This window comes from Zalophus californianus, chromosome 4 (genome assembly GCF_009762305.2).
Source record: "Zalophus californianus isolate mZalCal1 chromosome 4, mZalCal1.pri.v2, whole genome shotgun sequence".
NCBI classification, from domain to species: Eukaryota; Metazoa; Chordata; class Mammalia; order Carnivora; family Otariidae; genus Zalophus; species Zalophus californianus.
This window is the reverse complement of record NC_045598.1, coordinates 53,611,982-53,631,869: the sequence shown is the minus strand read 5'-3', so window position 1 is coordinate 53,631,869 and position 19,888 is coordinate 53,611,982. Positions and strand designations below refer to the sequence as shown.

The window sequence follows — 19,888 nt, the reverse complement described above, 5'->3', positions numbered from 1 at the left end:
CAGTCAGGAGGCCGCTGAGGAATCAAAGTCAGGGATGATGGTGGCTTAGGCCAGGTGAGTGGCAGTGGAGTACAAAAAGACTCGAGGGATTCAAGAATTAGAGATGAAGTAGAACACCTGTGCATATACGACTTGGAGATTGATCATATGGGGGCAGTGAACGAGTGTGAAGGGGTATACTTAAGCCATGAGGGAGAAAGAGTCAAGGATGACTCCCAGATTTCCAGTCTGAATGGCTAGATAAAAGGATGACAGGTGCCATTGGCTGAGGTAGGGAATTCTGGAGAAAAACTAGGTTTTATATGGACGGTGTCACCAGAAAATACTCAGAAACACTACCACCACTGGCCTAAGAAAACCCAAATGTCTCAAATTCCTAATATTTAACAGTGGGGAGAGGGAGGCAGGAACAATCTATTTGGTTGCCCTTTTCTGGTAATCAGATAATCACTGTCAAAATATAAATGGGAAGTGATGTGTGGTCTCTTTAGAGGTGACATCCAAAAGCAAACACCTGGAGTTTCTCATTCTGGGGTTGCCAAGAAAGCCTATTCTTTTAGCTTAATTTGTAACATTTTTCTGTAAGATGATTATAGGGTAATGGCAGGGGACCTTTCAGGTACTCACTTCCCTATACCTTTTGGCAATGACAGATGTGGTTTATTAAACAAGGTAGTTGAAATGCTTGACATAGCTACCAAACAATCCAGGGCGACCCACTACTGGGCTTCTGTCAGATCCATATCAACTTGCCCCTTCCTACCCAACATAAATCAGGGCTGTTTCTGGCCCATTCTTTACACTCAAATGGATTCCCCACTGATGTGTTCTCAAGGAGTGGAAATGATATATTGATTAAAAAAAAAAAAAGAATAGTTGGGAAGATAAATTTTGCCATCAGAGAAATTGCAAAGTGTACATCTATACAAGCCGGTTCTTGTCTGCAACGTTTTTCTTCCCTTGGCAAATCTGTATTCATCCTTTAAAACCCAAGTTCAAGTGCTCTTTTGTCTCTGACAGTTTGTCGAACACCCACAGGCAGAAATCTTAGCTAACTTAGGTCTTCGTACCCATGCCCTTGTCCATTTTCATCTATGAAAGCTTTTATCAGTAGAGCAACATGGTTGAACCCATGGGCTGGGTTTTCACCTTTGCTTTACACTTACGACCTGATGGACATTTATCAAGTTACCGATCTCTCAGACCCTAGAATCTCTCGTGTGTAAAGTGAAAATGGACATTACAAGACTGTTAGGAGAATTAAGTAGCACAGCATAAGCACAGTGAGTGCCAGCTTATTGTCCAATTGTACTCAAATTAACTGTTTACATCTGTCTCCCCCTCTAGACACTAAGCCCCATGAGAAGGGACACCATAACTTATTCATTTGGTAACCCCAGAGTCGTGTCCCTGTGTTAGTTGAATGGCAGGTGCTCTGTAGGTATTTGCTGAGTGAATGAATGAGTGGAAGATCAAAGGAGTGAACCCCATTTGGCAATCACTTCTTTTTTTTTTTTTTTTTTTTTTTTTTTTTTTTTTTTTTTAAAGATGTATTTATTTATTTGAGAGAGAGAGAATGAGAAAGAGAGAGTACATGAGAGGGGGGAGGGTCAGAGGGAGAAGCAGGCTCCCTTACTGAGCAGGGAGCCCGATGTGGGACTCGATCCCGGGACTCCGGGATCATGACCTGAGCCGAAGGCAGTCGCTTAACCAACTGAGCCACCCAGGCGCCCCTGGCAATCACTTCTTGTACTAAGATTTGTCTACATGTACGATCTCACAGGGAGGGAACAGGTGAATCAATTTTGTTGTTGTTTTAGGTTGCGATCATGTAAAATTATGAAAAAAAAACTGATTTTCCAGGCAGTATTTTTAAACCTCTTAGAAGCTGTCTGTCAACCATACAAACACTTTAAATGTCAATATCTGTAATGAGTCTCAGCTAAAAGTTGGCTAAATTGTTCCTAGCACAATAGGCTACAAGCTCCAGAATCATTAAATCAATCAAGTAAATAATATTAATTTAAAGTACTCCATAATTATATATTTACTTGATATATAATTATACACCATTAAGCAAACATACAATTAGAATTTTTTTAAAGCCTGTACTCTGTCTAAAAGGGAAAAAAAACATTAAGGCATAAACAAAACAAAACAAAAATGTTTTAAGGAATTCAATTACTGAAAGCTATTTTTGTAGCTCCCTGGAGTTCATAGGTTCATGCAATAAGCACAATCCTTGGGCATGTGACACTTTGCGATGCGATCTCCAGTCTCTCTAAACACCTCCCAGAGCCATAAGCATCAGAAAACGCCATATGGATTACAGGCTGCCATGATACCACCCAGTGGGGACAGAAGCCAAAACAGCACCAGGGCTGGATGCCACTCCATTTTCATCTCTCCATCGCCCCAAGCATGAGATAAGATGGCTGAAGCCTCCCACCTGCTAAGCATAAGAGCAAAAGGTACTACAGAGAGTCAGACTCAAGAGCCATATCCAGTGTTTTAAGAATCTACTACACCATTTTTGGAAAACAGGGGAATTTCAGTCAATCATTTCTTGTGGCATTTTATTATTACTAACATTAATCGTAACTACCCCTTCCCAAATGCTTACTATAGGGCAGATACTGCTATCAGGTTTATTCCTTAGAGCAAACCTACAGAAAAAGTTTCTAAGTATTTGCAAGGTAGATATTGGTATTGTTATCTCTAATTTATATAGGAAAAAATGGTGATTTAACCAGGAAGAGGAACAGCTAAGATGTGAACCTAGAGTAATTTTTAAAGTTTAAAATTTGTGTATATGCTATAAATTTCATCTCAATAAAAAAATAATAGGGGCGCCTGGGTGGCTCAGTTGGTTAAGCGACTGCCTTCGGCTCAGGTCATGATCCCAGGGTCCTGGGATCGAGCCCCTCATCGGGCTCCCTGCTCAGCGGGAAGCCTGCTTCTCCCTCTCCCACTCCCCCTGCTTGTGTTCCCTCTCTCTCTGTCTCTCTCTCTCTGTGTCAATTAAATAAATAAAATCTTTCAGATAAATAAATAAATAAATAAAATAAAAAGTAATAATAATAAGAGTTGTGTACTTTCTATTCTATCACACTGTCTGATGGTTGATTATTAACTGCAATTCCATCTTACATTTGTGGGGTGGTTATGGCTTCAAGTGATGGCTATATTTTCTAAGGTGAAGATATTCAATTCACTGAAGCCTATAGAACTCTAGTGTGGGGATCCCTGGCCCTCTGGTTTCTAGGACAGGGTTGTTTTGGTTTTTTTTCCTACCCCATTATTTCCTATCCTTATACTGAAGCCTGGTGGCAGAGGGAAAGATGAAGTAGAAGCTTCAAAGTCACTCCTCTAAGGCCAATCCTCCTCACCAACCAATGAACCAAAGCCAAAATACCTGGGAGCTATGGTGATCTCTTTGGTGAGCTCTGGAAGGAAAAGGAAAATGAATAAAGGAAAAAAAAAGATCGACCCTTAAGAAGTTCAAGTTGATAGAATATTTCCCTCAAATCAATTTGTTCTCAAAAGGGAAAAAATCCTACAAGATCGTGTAGTTTAGAAACAGTCAAAATGAAGAAAGTTTCTAAAGGAACCTGGATTGTTTATTATTATTATTATTATTATTATCATCTATACTCCTCTCAGGGCTCCTTCAGCATACTTTTCTTCCTGGCTGAACAGGGGAAGAAAGACACTCAGAGTGGCAGTGGAGAGCTATCAGCATGTAAGAACTTTAGGGCCAGGCTCAACTTAGGGGACATTCATCCAGTTTTCCATTTCTTGCCAACAGTAATGTGTAAAGCGGTGGTCCCTGATATTCTGAGGAGAGCTGTAAATGTGTGCAGAAGGTGAACCAGTGTACACGCCCCCACAGAGTGGATGGGTACGGTGTTTATTTGGGAGATGCCAGAAAAGGTATGGGATAGACAGTGGTGATGGTTACACAGCACTGTGAATGTGTTCAATGTCACCAAACTGTATTCTTACCAGTGGTTGAAATGCTATATGTTTACATCATGTATAGCTTACTGCCAAAAAAGAAAGGAAGGAAGGAAAGAAGGGAAGGAGGGAGGGAGGGAAGGGAAGGGAGAAAGGAATGGAAGAGACGGTTAAACTCTCTGAAGCCCATCCATGGATCTAAATACACAGTAGACCTGCATTTCTTTAACTCAGATTAGGAACACCTGGTTTAGATAATGCATCTTATTGGTCTCCAGGACTTTACTGTCAACACTGGTCATTTTTATTTCCTCAAGGTGGAAACTGGCTACGAAGAGTAAGAAAACTGCTGTTCAATACCTCTTGGGCAGTTCTGAGTAGGTATTCTAGCACCTCACCTTGAAAGCGGCGCAATCTGCCAAGTACTGTTTTGAGTTGGGGCCTCTGTTAAAATGGAGACCAAATATAAGTCCTATTCTAACATTCTGTTATACGTGCAAATACTAAGAAAACTGCTAGTTGATTATTTCATATGATTCCTATCAAACCATGTGGCTTCTAAGCATTAAAAGCTATTCACGATACAAAAGGACTCCCCTCAGCAAAGTGAAATCTTCCTGCAAACAGCCTGTCTCTGCCACCACCACCCATATCCCCAAACACAACACATAATAAAAATGTAAAGTGACTGGGAGTCTATAAATAAAACCAGTCTCATGTTTGGTCTTTTCCAATCCTGGAATTTATGGAAGACTCTGCCATCTACATTAATTTTTAAAAAGTTTTTAAAAAGATTTTATTTTTAAGTAATCTCTACACCCAATGTGGGGCTTGAACTTAAAACCCTGAGATCAAGAGTCACATGCTCTACCGACTGAGCCAGCCAGGCACCCCATGCCATTTATATTTATTAAAATAAGATTTAATTGCAGACCTAGCACTCTACGGTCCTGGAAGGAGGAAGAAATAGTTCTAGCCCTCGTGCACTGGAAGATGAGAACCAAAAAAACTTCCCTAAGTAATGCAACAATGAGATGCAAATCAATTTGCAGCATTAGTGCTGGGGAAAGAAAGGACTGGAGGCTTGACAAGAGATGTAGCCAAATCCAAAACAGAGCTTAAGATGAAAATACTAAGGTTTGGGGACTGTCTTCCTGAAATGCAACCGAGGACAGACAGCTAGTTAGGTCAGAGGGTCCAGCTGAATTCTGCCACGTCTGGAACTGTCTGGGAGGGGCTGAAGATGTAGTGCAAGCCTGTATTTTAGAGAAAAGAACTGGAAAAGCCTTGTGGGTAGCATATTGAAATCCCCCCCTTTAGCAAAGTTAAGGCTGTTAGAAGGGTTACAGAGGTGTGGCATGAGGGACTCTTAGGGAGAGGGAGCAGCTCATGCAAAGAGACAGTGTCTGTCTCTCCTGGTTGGAGCATGGGGTTTTTTAGGCAGTGGAGAACAGTGAAAAATGAAGCTGGAGAGGCAGGAAGAGGCCAGATCATGAGGAGTTCTGTAAGATACATTCTACAATTTGCACAGAGACGAATAACCCCATTCCTTTCACTTACATTCATAAGTAATCAAGATTTACTCATGCTTCAAGGTCCAGCTCTCACTGCTGTCTCCTTTCCCTAAACTCCCTCAGTAGGGATTGAAAATATTATTTGCATTTGTCTCTAGCATGTTTTGGCTTCTCTTTCCAGGCAGGCTTAAGTGTCTTGAGAAAAAGAACCAAACATTTATTTTATATCTATGTGTTTAACAATTCTTCGCACATTCATTCTTCTGAGAAACATGTATTAGCCATGCCAGGCACTGTTCTAGGGGGCAAATAAAATAAACATACCTCCTGCTCTTCTAGGGCAAACGAGAGCAGCCCAGGACAGATGTTCAGTATGTAAGTCCTGGTCTTGTGGTAAGACTGTTAAGACTGGTCACAAAACATGTAGTTATACTAATAGGTGCCTTTCTTTAAATATCTTTGTTTTTACAAATATTACACAAAGAGACATCTTCATCTGTATGAATACTTCTATAATGATATATCTTTATTTACTTTCAGAGTGAAATTTTTCCAGACTATTACAGATATTTCAAGATCAAATAAAATTTCTATGAAATACTGTGGAGGATGTTCCATAGTCCTTTAGTATGAAAATGATGGCTGAGTCTTCAAACAAGAAAAAAAATCAAAAGACTGGCATCCAAGTTAGAAACAGAATATCTACCCACATTTTTGTTTGATGTTAATTCACTTGTTCTGAATTAGGTAATAGATGGAAAAAGAGTTGGAAAGGCAGTTAATTATAGGGAATTTAAAAGAGCTGCATTTAAAATCTCCATTACAGAATGGCAATTTAGACCCCACTGCTTCAGAATGGTTTTATCATGCTTCTCAAGAGTGGTCCCCAGGGCAACCGCAGGAATAGCATCCAGATAGCTGTTAGCACCCACTCTCCTGTCCTGCTGAATCAGAAATTCAGGGCCTGGGTGTTTGACTAGCACTCCAGGTGGTTTTGTTGCTCACGAAATTTGAGAACCACTGGGTTTCCTCTGGCCTATTCCAGGAACACTCAGAGAAAAGAAAGTCCTTAGCAAAACTCTCCCTTATCTTATTGAACATTAAGGCAGGTAGAGGTCTTAGAGAACACAGAAACCAAACTTTTTGTGTTTTTCACAGATCCAGAAGCCAAAATCCAAAGATTATCAATGGCAATGGAAATTTGAAGCAAAACGTGTACCAGCATCAAAGCTGAGATCCTGGATACACAGCATGGACAACCAGCTATCATTTTGCTTATTTGAAGTCAATTCTCACTTATAAAGTGTCCATTGTATAGAAAATCCTTTCTATTTATTAATAGACTCAGATGTAGTTAGAAAACCAATCATATCTAAGGCTAAATCAAAATATTTGAAGATGTTCTTGAGAGAGAAAAAGGCTTCATTTAGTGAGTCAATCAAGAATTCTGTGGCCAAAATACCAAACTCCACATCAGATTCAAACCTAAGCCATCACTTGTGGCTTCACCAGCCAGAAACTATGAATATTTCTCTGTCTCGTTCAAAAAGATCCTTAGGAGAATAAGCCAGCTTTTCCCAGTAATATTGTCAGCCCAGAGTAATAGTTAAGAACACAAGCCTGAGACCACCTACTAGTGGTACAGTCTTGGGCAAGTCACCTTACTTCTCTGTGTCCCAGGTCTCCAGCTACCTCAGAAGACAGTGTAAAAGCTCCAAATATTAGTAACAGTATTACCACACCCACAGTATGGACTGTCTGTGTGCTGTCCTCTACCCATGAAAGAAGCACCTTTACTGAATGTCAGAGAGCTATTTCCAAGAACACTGGTGTCTGTACTGGTCTAGCGGCGCTGTTTCATCATGATGCCCAAGTAGCAACAAGCAAGGGTTAAAGGCATAATTAGTGCTACAGATAAGGGTCACCAACCGCCCTACATGGCAGTTCAATCTCCAGCTGAGCCTCAAAGCAACGTGCCTTAACAACTGAGCAACCAGCCATAAGTGATTTGAGACCACAAATTATATGGTATCTCATTGACAAATAAACTTTCCTGCAAATGTCCTCACCCAAGGAAAATCTTCAAGATATTTTCATAACAGCTTAATAAATACTCTGTGGCTAGAAGCATCCAGAGTATATAGTTAATTAGCTTTGTGTGTCTGAGGACCAGGGCTTTGAGGACAGCTCTTAAAGGGAAAAATACCCTGTTATGTCTTCAAATCATGTGATACCAGTGTTAAAATTCCTTACCCTGCTGTGAAACTTGGCAGTTCGATAAGACTTGGGTGACAGATTGTACACCGTGTAGTGGTCAAGATGTCTGGAATCCAAAAAGCTTCGGATGTCATCAACCTGATTCCTGAATCCTATGTCAACATTGTCCAAAGGAAAGGACATCACTAGGAGGGATCACAGAGAGAGAGAGAGATAGGTTAAACAGGCTTGCTATTGCCATGGGCAGACACTGCAAGCTGAGCTATTGAGCAGCTATTAAATATGAGAAACTTACCAATAATTCTGGAGGTAACATAAGTGAAGTCTAAATCTCCCTTCGTGTAGCTAAAAGCAAGACAGAAAAGGGTGCTCATTAAAATGATCCAAATATGCCAGGATTCCCCTCTCTCAATCACTTGCCCATTATGACTTGGACACTTCCATCCAGTAGACATTTAAACTTCCCTCAAGGCCTTCTCTCTAACAAAGAACAATCATTGAGAAAAGCAACCCACACCCTCAGGAGCATGACTCTACCACTCTGATATACCCCAATACCTTTTGTAGATGACACTTCATGAACAGAATCAATCTCAGAACAGGAAACACTGCTCATTCATTAACATGGATTATTCCAGCCTCTTTGCCTACGTGTGAATTATCTCCTGTTAAGTGTGAGCAGCTAGGGGGTAAGGAAGGAAGTGATGGAGAAATAAGGAACATCCTTTCTCTGCCTGCCAGGTCCTAGCTGGGGATTGCAGGTTAAGGGATAAATCTTTGGACAAAGATTAAAATGTTGATTAATATTTTGGACTTGACATGTGAATTTATGATTCAAGACTGTATACTCTAACTACTTTTAAAGTGACCCTAGAATTTTCTAATACCTACAAATAAAAAAGAATTGGCATGGCCTGCTTGTAAGAATTTTCATACATTAGAAGGGTAGAAAATTTCCTCCACTAAACAAGGTCTGAAGGATTATTAAGATACAAAAAACAATTGTTTCAATTATAATCCATGAGTATCACTTTTTCAGCTTGCATGTGCATTACTATCTCATTTAATTCTCAAACCAACCAGGGATGTGAATCCTATCAGAGTATAAAAATCAAGCTCAGAGAGGCTAAGTTGCCTAGGTCACATGGTTAACAAGGGCAGACAAGGCATGAGAACCCAGGATGCTGGATTCACAAGGCAGGGATGGCAACCACTATATTTTAACATAACACTCTATAAGGCCTCTGAGCCTGTGCTGGTCGCTTCTGAAGGCTTCAATGACATTGCTTGGTTGATCAGATTCCAGGCAATTATATCACACAATTGTCAGTCCTTGAGCCAGAAAAGCAGCTGGCAGGTAACCAGATCCTTGGGGGGCATGGAGGTCCATTAACTCAGCTGGGAAGAATGAGCATACCTCGTAACAGACTGTATGACCCTGGAAGATGTGTCTTTGAGGGTATCTTTCAGGTTGTCCTTCAGGTTACTGAAGAGCCGCCCTGCACCCCCTTTCACCATGTCAAAGAGACCTCCCCCGTAGCTGGGCTCCATGTCTGGAGATGAGGCACCTGCCAATGCAAAACAGAAGTGGAGGTGATCTACAGACGACACAGTCTCTCCTCATCCCTAAAACATGCAGACCAGACCAGACACTCCTGGAAGTGATGCCCACTCTCAAAACTTACTGACTCTGGGTTCTGGCAGTGCTGCAGGGCCTCAGAGACCCAGGGAAGTGCCTCACTGTCTCAGGCACAGAAAGCTCGCAGGGCTATAGCCATGACCCACAGGCGCCCACTGAGCCCTTAAAATGTGGCTAGTCCAAATAGAGATGTGTTGTGAGTATGAAATACACAACAAATTCCAAAGATGGCACACACACACACACACACACAGAAATGTAAAAGATCTCGTTAATACTTTTTACATTGATTACATGTTGAAATGACAGTATTTTGGATATACTGAATTGAATAGACGATACTATTAATTTCACCTGCCCCTTTTTATTTTTTAATGTGACTACTAGAACAATTTAAATTGTACATGTGGCCCGCATTATACTTCTTTCGGACAGTGCCACATCAGAGGAAGAGCAGCTTAGAAGTGGGTCCCGGGGCCTTCTCTGCCCTTAGATGGAGCTGACTGTGTTAGAAGACTCATCCCATGGCGATCCCTCCAAGTCATTCTTCACTTCCATCATAGAAAATAGTTTCTCCAGGGCCTTTATAATGGTTTTTAGGATGCATGGTGATCATCAGTGTTAATTGTCAAGTATTCTGGTTTCCTTCCTCACAGATTCACAAAATGGTACTTTCTGGCCCCTTGTGGTTAGCTCTAGCCAAGTTTCTCCATCTTGGCACTATTGACATTTAAGGCCAACTACTTCTTTGCTGTGGCGGGGTTGGGGGGGGCGCTGCCCTCTGCACTGTAGGGTATTAAAGCAGCATCCCTGGCCCCTAGTTACTAGATAGCGCCACTAGCACCCCACTTCCACCAGCTGTGACAATCCAAATTGTCTCCAGAGATTGGTACGTATCCCTGGGGGGGGGGAGGGGCAAAATTACCCCCAGTTGAAAACCACTGCTCTAGTCTATGATATGTGATGATATGTGTGTGGAGGTATTGTGTGTCACTTTCAGGATAGAGCATTTAACTGTGAGTATGAAACTCTCCTTAGTTCTTATTCGCTCTCTGTGTCTCTGTCTCTCTCTCTCTCTCTTTGCGCTAGCAACTGGCAGGGTTTGAGATCATGGCTGTACTCTGGGGCCCTGGAGTAAGAAGCTGTGTAGCACAGCTCCCAGCTGACTTCAGATGAATATATAACACGAGTGACCAATAACTCTTTATTATTAGAAATGCCCCCATTCCCACTGTGGGAATGTTCCTTACCACAGCACAACTCTGCTTATAAAAGTCGATACAGTAAGAAAGTAGGAACCTGTGTAGAGGAGGCTAGTGTGAACAATGGCTGGGTAGTCTATTCAGCCTAGCAGTCAAGAGCATGAGTCATTCTCACCTGGGTTCTGGCCAGCCTTGCTACTCCTAACTGTGTGACCTTGGGAAGTAACTGTCTTCATAAGCCTCTTCCTAACTCTAAAATTGGGATAAAAATAGTGCCTTCTTCATAGGGAAAGATAAAATGAGTGCATATAAAACGATTAGTAGAGTACCTAATATATCTAGGGGTCAATAGATTGTAGCTAACTATTATTATGCCACATCCTGAAATTCCTATGTTGATATTTTCAATCTTTGTTCACTTTTCAACTATATGATGACATCTCTTCTTTTTTAAAAATTACAATATTTATAATGCACTTTAAAATATGTTAAGATAGATCTCATGTTAAGTGTTCTTCTCAAAAAAAGAAACTACAAAGGAGCACAAGAAGATTTTTAGAGGTTGTGGTAATAGCATCATAAGTATATGCATATGTTTGAAGTCATCAGAATGTATAATTAAATGTGTGTAATTTTTGCATATCAATTATACCTCAATAAAGCTAAAAAAATAAATTGTAAGAAAAAGGAAAGTTGGAGGAGGAATCTATAGATCAAAATGTCTTAAAAGACAAGTCAACCAAGCAGAATGTGTGGATCTTGTTTGGAACTTAATCCAAACAAACTATAAAAAATTAATCACATTTATGGGACAACTGGAATTTGAGCACTTACTGAGTATTTGACATTAAGGATTTATTGTTACTTTTTTAGGAGTAATAACGATATTGTAGTTACGTTCAACAACAGTCCTTACCTTATCGGAATAAATACTGAAACACTTATAAATGAAAAATTGCAATATTTAAGATTTTAAAAACAAAAGATAAAAGATTTGTGTAATAGGAACTAAAATTACTAACACTTATATAGCACTTACTATCTGCTGGGTATTATTCTAAGCATTTTGCCTATATTTACTCATTTAATCCTCAAAGCATACCTGTGAAGCAGATACTATTATTATTTTCTTTCATAGATCTGAAAACTGAGGCACAGAGCTTAAGGAACTTGTCTAAGGGTACACAGCTAGTAAGTAAATGGCAGGGTTGGGATTTGAACCTTAGGCAACCCTTCCAATCACATCCCCCTACCTTTCCCTAATACTGTTCTGATTTTCATATGTACCATTCTAAATAATTTTTAAACATTTATTACATATGTACGTATCCATAAGCAATACATTAATATTGTTTTCCATGTTTTAAAGCTGTATATAAATGGTTTTCTGTCTGCAATTTTATTTTTTTCATTCACCATGGTTTAAAATTCATCTATTACAGTGCTACCTGTAACTTTAGCTCACTTAGAGTATGATCCATTACCCCACTGATGGACACTAAGGTCGTTTACTATAACAATGTGGTTATGAACACATTGCCTTGATTATATGTGGGAAATTCTCTCTAGGTTATATTTAAGAGTAAAATTTGTTAGTAAGAAGGATATGCACATTTTCAGGTCTCTAGATACTGACAAATCATTTCCCAAAGCAGTCATATCAGTCTAAACCCCTACTAGCAGTGCAATACAACATTTGGTATCGTCAGACTTTAAAATTTTTACCAATCTGGTGAGTGTGAAGCAATATCTCATTTTGGTCTTGTTTTGTGCTTTCCCTGATTAGTGAGTTGTGTATCTTTTATTGTGTTTATTGGCCAGGCAGCTGTTCTTTTAATCACACTTCAGGTTCCCACTAAATTCCTATGTAGCATCTGGATGTTCACACATATGCCTACAAATACATGTTGACTACTATGTACTTTCATCCTGATCAGAAGATGCATTGCCTAAATCACCATTAGGCATCTATTTAAAAAGACAGCTCTTAGAAATTGCAAAGCACAATCAATGCTGGTGAATAAACAAATGAATGGACGCATGGACAAACATGAACAATGTCTACCACTGACTGAGTTCCCCTATGTATCAGGAACCCCATTTGGACTTTTATGTTAGTACAATTTCACACAGCTGGAAAGGAGGGTGTTTATTATCTCCATTTTATACACGAAGAAATGGAGGCTCAAGGAAGGGAAGAACTCTCCTAAAATCTCGGCTAACTAGTGGCAGAGCTGGAGATTCAAGCCCAGATCTGTACAATCCGAAGCCTTGGCTACTTGTACCATTTCCTACTATTCTATGGCTCCGTATCAGCTCTGTTCTAACAGTTGTCCTTGGGACAGTCTTTACCTGCCTGATGCACAACCACCCCTCTCCTATTCCTTGCTGTCTTCCATCTCCCACCTTTCATCTGGCTGCTCTCAGCAGCAGATGTCCCCACAAAAACATTCCCATAAATCACTGCATCTGTCAGACCAACCAAACCAATCTCATTATATAGGCAGACAACCTGGGTCACCCCCACTGCTTCACAGCCCTAAATAAAATGCCAGGAGTTGGTCTGAAGGGCAGCCCCACAGATTAGGGCTAGAACCACAGATCTGAGAACGTCCTCTCGGGCTCTGTTTCCCTAGGACATAGGGCATATTATTTCCCTTTAAACACATCCTCATATAAAAATCTGTATCGTGTTTTCATTTTCAATATATCGAGGACAGGGTGGTATAAAATGGTTATACTTCTCCCATTTCTATCCCAAGTTTCCACTTCAGCCTGAATACCCTTGTTATATACCACTTTTCTAAGAGATAACATCAAACTGATTATTCAGGCCTCTCTGTGACTCTCAATTTTGTGCTGGAACAGAACTCCATGGTACCAGCCTATTAAAAGGATATAAATATCCATGATTATCTAAAAATCAGACTCTCGCCATCTCTAAGGTTGCATTTACTGTTTATTAGAAACTTGGAGCCCTGCAGAAACCAGAACCTTTTGTCAGAGTCTGTTTGTCCCCTTCATATGCCCCTATTATATGTCAAACTAGCCAGGCACAAAAAGGAGAGGAGGGACGTTATCTGAATTTGCCCTAACGGTTCTTTTAGGTAGAATGTATTCTGGTTTTCCCTGATGAGCTACATGAGGGCAGGAAGCATAGATTCGCCAAAGGATACGCGAGTCTCAGCTGAGAGAAGGGGCAGAGAGGCTTCAAAACCATGACACAGCACAGGGGGAAATGGTGTAGTCAGAAAGTAATATGTAGGAGAAAAATAATGGCTGTTGTAGGTCAAGGGCTGACAAACGACAGCTCATGGGCCAAATCCAGTCTGATGTCTATTTTTGTACAGTTTGTGAAATGAGGGTGGCTTCTACATTTTTAAATGATTGAAAAAAGTCAAAAGAAGAAAATGTTTAATAAGGTGAATATGATTCGAAGGTCAAATTTCAACGTCTATAAGTAAAGTTTTATTAGAATACAACTACACTCATTCCTTTACACATTGCCTATGGGTGTTTTCATGCTATGACAGCAGAGTTGAGTAGTTGTGACAAAGACCTGATGACCCACAAAGTCTAAAGTATTTAGTATCTGGCCCTTTACAGAAGAAGCTTTCTAATCTCTGTACTAGCTGGTTGAAAAGACCAGCATTCTTAAGAATCCAAATCTTGCCACCTCAGACATATTTCTAAATGCTTTGACTACATGGCAACTAGTGGGAACACACCCTGAGTTTACTAAAGGGTTTTCAGGGATTTGTGGGTCTTAGAAGGTGGCAATGGGGAGGTCAGATTTGATGGAACATGAGAGTGCCATCCAAACAGAAAGATCCACCTCTGTGCCTTGAAGGCTCCAAGGAGGTAGATTCTTGTTCTATGATGTCTTGTCATTTTTTTTTTAAGATTTTATTTATTTACTTGAGGGAGAGAGAGCACAAGTTGTGGAGAGAAGCAGACTCCCCACTGAGCAGGGAGCCCATTGCAGGGCTTGATCCCAGGACCCCAGGATCATGGCCTGAGCCAAAGGCAGATGCTTAACCAACTGAGCCACCCAGGTGCCCCTGTCTTGTCATTTTAAAATCTAAGCCCACCAAAGACAAGCACTAGAGAACTGCACCCTGCCCCATGTCATTTCTAAGGATGTAATATCCAACTTTTCCCTGGGATTCCTAATTTAGGAGACAAGACAGCCTCCCATCCCTCCCAAGTCATGGGAACTCATCACATATAGAACCTGACTAGTTCTCACTTACAGAGCGACACAAAGTTTGTATCTCCGGGGAGAGAATCTCTGCTTCCCACTGGACTGCGAGTTAGCTATTTGCTCTGTATTTATATCATGCTTCATTCCAAAAAAGATTTGACGTGATTTGATAGTTATTTGGAATAGAATATGTTTTTAAGAAGATTAGCACAAATGTTAAGGCTGGTCTTATCTGCCTTAATGTAATAGGAAAAGTAGGTGTGGCTACTTTTCATTAACATCTTACTGATTTGTCAGCCATAAGCAAAATGTTATGAGAAGTACTATGAGAGAGGAAGGAAAATGTGGACAAAGGCCTGACCATGATGCACTGCAGTCATTCTCCATGTATGCCCCTACTGCTCATACAATATATGTGTCCATGACACCCTAGGCTGCAGATAATTTCACTTGGTGACCCCTAAAAAAGGATGCTCCCCCATAAAGTACTGTCATCAAAAGAAAAGAACAGTATGTAAAGATTCAGCAAACCACATGTTCACTGAGGTATTGTTTATAATGGCAAGAGACTATAAATGTATTTCTCCACAGTAAGAGAAGTGGTTGAGTACCTCTAACAATGCTACATAATTAGCTATTTAAAACCAGTTTGTGGGGCACCTGGGTGGCTCAGTCAGTTAAGCATCTGCCTTCAGCTCAGATCATGACCCCGGAGTCCTGGGATCGAGTCCCACATCGGGCTCCCTGCTCAGCGAGGAGTCTGCTTCTCCCTCTGCCCTTCACTCTGCTCATGCCCTGTCTTTCTCTCTCTCAAATAAATAAATAAAATCTTTAAAAAAAAAAGAATAAAAAAACAGTTTGTAGAAGAGTACAGATGTTCATGACAAAGAACTAAGTGGAAAATAAGCAGGATATAAAACACACACATACTACAATCCCATTTTTGCAAGAGAAAATTATTTGAGTTTAGAGAAAAAACTCAGATGGTTTAATAAAATAAAAATAAAATTAAAATAACAAGTCAAACTTACTAAATGCCAACTAGGTACCAGGCACTATTCTAAATTCTTTATATGTAGTATTTAATCTTCACAACCACCCTGTGAAGGAGACACCATTGCTGTCCCCGTTTTCCACCTAAGGAAATTGAAGCAAAGACACATCAGTGCCCACCCCAGGTCCCAAAGTTAGGGAGGCAGAATTTGTACCCAGGCAGGCTGCTCCACAGTCTAAGCTCTTACTGCTACATTTTCAAAAATAGCTACAGCAATTATATCTAAGTGAGGGAATGGTAAGTGATTTTTTTGTTGTTGAACTATAATTTCTAAATTTTCTATAATTTACATTAATAAGTTTTACAACAAAAAACAAGTTATATAAAATAAAGACAACAGCCAAATGCTATGCTGGTAAGGTTCAATATGTCGGTTCTCAGAGGCTGGAGAGATCTCCTTCCTCTGTGCACAATTCATTGGAGTTCACTGCCTCAGAACAGTTTCTTGGCTCAGCCTGTGAGATGGAGGCAAATGCTGTCCACAAGCCCTATGTGGAGTCTTAACTCCAAGTGGGATGGGAACTTGCCGGGACCGTCCTTCAGTACCTGACTCTTTTTCTAAGACCTGAGACCCTGCTTCATCATGGTAGTGACTGTCTCAGCTCTGCTGTGAATACTCAAGCTAATCCAGTACATTAGGACAAGAAAAGGATGGCAAAGGACTCTTGGCAAAATTGAAGTTCTTGGGATATGAGCTTTCTTCAGTGGGTCCTCTAAGCCTCCACAAAGACTGTTCTAGGAGCATCCCCTTTCCCATTTCTGGAACATCTCTGTCATCCAGGTCTCACAGTAGTCACTGTGACGTATTATTTCATAGTGTTCCGAATCAGCCTGTTTGAAGAGTGACTGATAACCTGAACGCTGGCATGATGATCTGTTCATATTCGTGCTCCTTTTCACCAATGGGGCAGATTTTTCTGTAGTTATTTAAGTGTCATAATGCTATAAATGTCCTTTTCTGGCTTCTACAAAGTTGGGACCTTGCAGAGATGCACTATTAGCTCTTATCCTAGGAAAATGCTATTCCTTCTCCACAACACTCAGCAAGAAGCAGAGAATCAGTGTCATCACCACAGAAAGCTTCCTCCTCGTTTATAGCAGACTTTTCAGCTCTTGGCTTCCCACAATTAGAGAAATGGATCACATGGGGATAATAACTAGATCTACCATGAAAAAGCCCACTGCCTTGGCTTCCAGAATCAAAAGCTGCTTACACCTCATTCCTCATACACCCTAGTTCAGGGCAGCTTAGAAAAAAGCAGGACACTGGGGAGAGAGGTCTTGACTGGAGACTTCATTTTTCTACCTAAAAACTCTGTGGCCTTAAGCATGATATTGTACTCTTCTCAGACCTCTTCTCTCTCTGTAAATGGGAACAAATTGAGAACAAAAACTTTCCTACATGCCTCTTGGTGTCAAAAGGACCAAGTGAGACCATTCCTGTCAATGTGATTTTTTTTTTAAGATTTTATTTATTTGAAAGAGAGAGAGTGCCAGCGTACACATGGGGGGCGGGGGGTCAAAGGGAGAGGAGGAAGCAGGCTCCTCGCTGAGCAGAGAGCCTGATGCAGGGCTCGATCCCAGGACCCTGAGATCATGACCTGAGCCGAAGGCAGATGCTTAACCAACTGAGTCACCCAGGCACCTAATGTGATTTTTAAAAATTTATTTATTTAAGTAATCTGTACACCCACGACGGGGCTCGAACTCATGACCTTGAGATCAAAAGCCATATGCGTTCTATCAAATGAGCCAGCAAGGCACCCCTAATGTGATTCTTAAGTAGTGAGATCTTCTAAAACAATCAGGAATTTTTATTTTCTTAGAAATTCAGCTCTTGTGTAAATGAGTCATTGGATTGCCTGCCACAATATACCCAAGAATCCAAGTAGAAATAACAATTTCACAGAAGAAATAAATAAATAACATTAAAAACAAAACAAACAAACAAATACAACATTCCCTATGCCAACAAGAGGCTAGGAATGGGACATAGCCACCACAGTCATATATAGGCCTTAAGCAGCTAGAACTGGTTTGGATCCAGCTTCTGCTACAGCTGGATGAGCAGCCAGAAGTTAAGTAACTAATCCAAGTCTTGACTTCCTTATCTGTAAAATGGAAGCATTAATAGAATATCACATGGGATAATGGTGAGGATCATGCAAGAATACTCTGTCTTAGCATAACACCTGGTGTGTTGCATGACTTAATAAATGACAGCTACCAGGTGGCTCTGGGGAATGGAAAGAATGAAGCTAGGAAAAAGGCTGTCTCCAGCAAAGTTATGCATCCTCAGCAAAAACAGGCCATGCTGCTCTGTTTCAGGGTTGTTGAAGATGGGACAAGGACAGAACCTCTTTTCGGAGCTTCAGCTGCAGCCCCTATAAACTCTTCCCCTTCAGTAGTTCAGAATCCTGAATGTTGAACAGAGGTGAACTTCTTCCTAGTTCTGGGATTTCCTCTTCTCATCTTGAAGTGATCTGGTGCCAAGTATGGGAAACCATTATGTGTTACTTGCATGACTAATAACCAGGTTCACACAGATTCAGTAGTCCTGGTTTTTGAAATATTGAAATCCTTTGTACTGCTTGGCACATAGTATGAGCTATTAAAACTACCAGTCACTTGTAAAACTACAAGCCATCGCACCGCAGCCTTCCTAGACACGGACAGATCTGCTAGCCGCTCAACAGACCTCGTGGGTAGAGGCCTGGGTGTGTGCAGCTCCCACCAGCAGTTCCAGAGGAGTTCAGCACTGGAAGGCACAGGCCACAGAGCAGGTGATGCCAATGATTCAGGCCTTGAGGACCCAAACCATGTAGGAAGCACTGGTATCTGCCGGCAACACAGCAATGACAAATCAATATCACGTTCAGCCCTTCTTCGGCTGAAATAAGGTGCTAGAGCGCATTACAATCAACTTAACTGGGAAGTTGCTGGAAGGATCTGGTGCCATTCCCCATGTCAAATGATGGCTCAGAAATGGTGACAATTTAGCTAGTGACAAGAACACTCTAGAGAATGTCTAAAATCAACAACAGAAAAGTAAATAAACATTAGAATGATAATTTATGCTATGAATATTATCACCTGCTAAGCAGTTATATGTGCATGTGTGTATTTGTTTGTTTAGAGAATAAAAGGGGGCTATACTTTACATTTGACATGTATGCTTATATATTAATTTATATTATCATACCAGTTATTAAGTATTTTATTATCCCTCCAGATACCATAAAGTCACCATGTTCAGTATTTCTGTACCCACTCTTCAGGATTTTAATGCAACAAGCAGCCCCCTCAACCTCTTGAGCCATGTGGCCATGGGAGAATCACAGACTTACGGTCTCAGAGGATATAAAACCTGGGGAACGAATTAGATGATTCCCTAAGTTCCCCCCCCGTTCTAAAACTCTTTGACACTATCATCATTTTTATTATTATTTTGTTTTAAGATTTTATTTATTTATTTGAGAGAAAGAGAGAGCAAGAGAGAGAGAGAGTACAAGCCAGAGGGGAAGGGCAGATGGCGGGAGATGCAGGATCTCCACTGAGCAGAGAGCCCAACATGGGGCTCTAGCCCAGAACCATGGGATCATGATCTGAGCCAAAGGCAGATGCTTTAACTGAGCCACCCAGGCACCCCACTATCATCATTTTTAAAAGGCCATCTATTGGAAAAAGGAACCCTCGTGCACTGTTGGTGGGAATGTAAACTGGTGCAGCCACTATGGAAAACAGTATGGAGGTTCCTCAAAAAAATTAAAAACAGAAATACCATATGATCCAGTAATTTACTAATGTTTGCCCAAAGGATATGAAAACATTAATTCAAAAATATATATGTACCCCTATGTTTATTGCAGCATTATTTATAACAGCCAAATTATAGAAGCAGCCCAAGTGTCCATCGACAGATGAATAGATAAAGAAGATGTGGTGTATACACACAATGGAATCTTACTCAGCCATAAAAAAGAATGAAATCTTGTCACTTGCAATGACATGCATGGATCTAGAGAGTATAATGTTAAATGAAACATGCCAGAGAAAGACAAATACCATATGATGTCACTCATATTTGAGAAATAAAACAAA

General features: G+C 40.6%; 1 protein-coding gene across 5 annotated transcripts in view; it reads right to left on the bottom strand.

The window, feature by feature from the left end:
* DNAJC6 (DnaJ heat shock protein family (Hsp40) member C6) overlaps positions 1-19,888 on the bottom strand; it is a 140,923-nt gene that overhangs the window by 38,643 nt on the left and 82,392 nt on the right. For all 5 annotated transcript variants that reach the window (XM_027577722.2, XM_027577728.2, XM_027577737.2 and 2 more), the window contains 3 exons: positions 9,106-9,256; positions 7,984-8,033; positions 7,725-7,873 (listed from right to left, as the gene is read on the bottom strand). In XM_027577722.2, the coding sequence (XP_027433523.2) occupies positions 7,725-7,873; positions 7,984-8,033; positions 9,106-9,256 (350 nt within the window). The remainder of the gene's footprint in view (positions 1-7,724; positions 7,874-7,983; positions 8,034-9,105; positions 9,257-19,888) is intronic.